This window comes from Volvox carteri (assembly GCF_000143455.1).
Source record: "Volvox carteri f. nagariensis unplaced genomic scaffold VOLCAscaffold_81, whole genome shotgun sequence".
Classification (NCBI taxonomy): domain Eukaryota; kingdom Viridiplantae; phylum Chlorophyta; class Chlorophyceae; order Chlamydomonadales; family Volvocaceae; genus Volvox; species Volvox carteri.
In genome coordinates, this window is record NW_003307624.1 from 401 (window position 1) to 3,135 (window position 2,735).

A 2,735-nucleotide genomic window follows, 5' to 3' on the forward strand; every position below is an offset into this window, starting at 1 on the left:
TCCACATTAAAGCCAACTTAGATTTAACTATTAATTTAAATTTGAACCCGAACACGCTGCACACATGACATGCGCAGGTTCTGGCACTGATGGGTCCTAGCGGGGGCGGCAAGACCAGTCTCTTGACGCTGCTAGGGGGCAGGTCCACTGCCAGACTGGAGGGGCAGGTCACCTTCAACGGGGCTAAGATGTCCAAGGCGGTGAAACGCAAGCTGGGATACGTCATGCAGGTGACGACGTGTGAAGTGCGTGTCTTTTTTTTGTGTGTTTTTGTGTGCGGGTGGGTGTATGGGTGGGTGTGTGCCTTCCTGTGTGGGGGCGGGTGTCCCACTCGTGTGTCTGTGTGCGGGTGGTTGGGTTGTGTGTATGTATGTGTGTGTATGTATATGTGTATGTATGTATGTATGTGTATATTCTTCGTTTCCCCCGTGCGGTGGAACCGCCAGTTTCACTATTTGACCCACATATGCTCTGAACTCCGCTCTGAACCCCAAGCCAACGAAACCCGCCCTCCACCCGCCCTCCCCCTCCGGACATGACTTCCCGCCACTTTCCCGCTACTTTTCGCTTCTCTTCCACCTCTTAGTAACACTTTCCTTCCCTGCCCTTCCCTGCCCCTTTGCCGTACCCTTCCGTACAGGACGACTTGCTTTTCGCCGAGCTAACGGTGTACGAGACGTTGTACTTCGCGGCCCTGCTCCGTTTGCCTCGCAGCTGGTCTCGAACGGATAAATTGGCGCGAGTGGATTTGGTGGTTTCGGGGCTGGGTTTGGAGAGGTGTCGGGACACCATCATCGGCTCCCACATGATGCGGGGAGTGAGCGGGGGGGAGCGCAAGCGCGTGTCGATTGGTGAGCGCCCCGTGTCTTGTCCCCCGGGGTTTTGGACGCGCGCGTGTGTGTGTGTGTGTTTGTGTGTGTGTGTGTGTGTGTGTGCATGTGGGTATGTGTTGTGGGTGTGGAGTGGGAGGACCGAGGGGAGAATTTGGGTGAGGGGCGGGGAGGGGAGGGTTTTTTTGAGTATTTTAGCGACTACGTGTTTTTAGAGATGTGTATATGTGTGTATGCGTCATGTGTTTTTTGTACGGGGGTTTCCCTCGCTGGGTCTCGTTACCAGAGCGATTTTGATTTGCTCGTGGAGTTGTGGTAGGCATCCTCCCCTCACCCCCCTTTTACCCTCCGTCCCTCCTTTCTTCCCCCCTTCCTCCGTCGTTCCCCCGCCACCCCCCCACCCCCCACCCCCCCTGCACTCCCCCCCTCCCCCACCCCGTCTCCCGGCAGGCCACGAGCTACTCATCAACCCCAGCATGTTGCTGCTGGATGAACCCACCAGCGGGCTAGGTGGGTGGCGGGGTGGAAGAGGGGGGCAGCTCCTGAGGTCAGATGACGAGACATACAGACAGACAGACACAGGCAGACACATACAGAGGGAGGGAGGGAGGATAGGAGGGAGGGAGAGGGAGGGAGAGGGAGGGCGAGAACACAAAACAGTGTTCTGCAAAGCTCTTGGGGGGTGAGGTGGCTGTGGCTGTGGCTGCGGTGGAGAGGGAGGAGGATTTACGTGCTGCCCGCTCTGACACTCTCTGCCCAGCCCCACGCGCTCCACGCGCCCGGGAAGCTTCCCTAACTCCCCAGTAGTCGTTGTTTTCCTTGACTTCGCATATCTATCTTTCCCCCTTACACACACACACACACACACACACCACCTCCCACCCCCCACAATACGTACATACTCATCCATACACACACATTCACACACACACCCCTCCACCACCACCCCCGACGTATCCGTTTATGGTTTTCCTTCTCGCCCATTGCCGACAAATGCTTCGTCGTACCGCCCCTCTCGCCGTACCCGTCCAAACCCCTACCCCCCCACCACCACCACCACAGACAGCACCACCGCGCTCCGTCTGATGCACACGCTCCGGTCCCTAGCGTCGGGGGGCCGCACCATCGTGACGTCCATCCATCAGCCCTCGAGTCGCCTGTACCGGCAAATGGATAATGTATGTATGTGTGTATGTATGTATGTATGTATGTATGTATGTGTCTCTCGTGTGTTTGTGTTATGTGATGTGCTGCGAGGGGAGGGAAGGGAAACCGGTGGTCGACCGCGAAGGGTGATCTGCGCGTACGTATGTATGTATGTATGTATGTATGTATGCATATTTGTATATTTGTATATTTGTATGACTTTATAATATCTTTGCTGACTCCGATTAGCTCCTTCCGTACGTACCTACCTACCTACCTACCTGACCCTCCCTCTGGGATGCGGATTTTTAGCGGGGGCCCCAGTGCGCCGAGTCGTGGGAGGACCGGTAACGTAAGCCAGCGGATGACGGAAGCGGGAGAGGAAGGAGGGAAACGCACTCAGCAGGTCCAATGGGGCTGACTCGAGGCATGGGGAAACAGTAAGCAGGGGCGAGTCATGGTTATGGAACCGTTCGGCACACAGTCATTACATAGATGCATAGGAGGTAAGCAAGGGCCAGGAAAGGAGCAACCCAAGGGTTGTAGGAAATTCAGACAAGGCAGTCGGAGGCCAACTAGCGGGCTCGTGCGTTGAGAGCAGGGCGTCATGTGCAGATGCGCGTGCGGCAGGCGGAAAGTACAAAAAAGGTTGGAACGGGGATCAAACCCCAAGACTGTAATATGGCGTGTGATCGAACATTACCGAGTTCTAACAAGGCCGTGGATGCCAATGGCGTTCAAAGTTAAGCTTCCCCAAAA

General features: G+C 56.0%; 1 protein-coding gene across 1 annotated transcript in view; it reads left to right on the plus strand.

The window, feature by feature from the left end:
* Positions 1–790: 790 nt before the first annotated feature.
* Positions 791–2,735, plus strand: part of VOLCADRAFT_68689 (uncharacterized protein) — a gene marked incomplete at both ends in the record, with an annotated part of 5,639 nt that continues 3,694 nt past the window's right edge. The window contains 4 exons of the mRNA XM_002957825.1: positions 791–851; positions 1,281–1,340; positions 1,893–2,020; positions 2,498–2,566. Of these exons, the coding sequence (XP_002957871.1) occupies positions 791–851; positions 1,281–1,340; positions 1,893–2,020; positions 2,498–2,566 (318 nt within the window). The remainder of the gene's footprint in view (positions 852–1,280; positions 1,341–1,892; positions 2,021–2,497; positions 2,567–2,735) is intronic.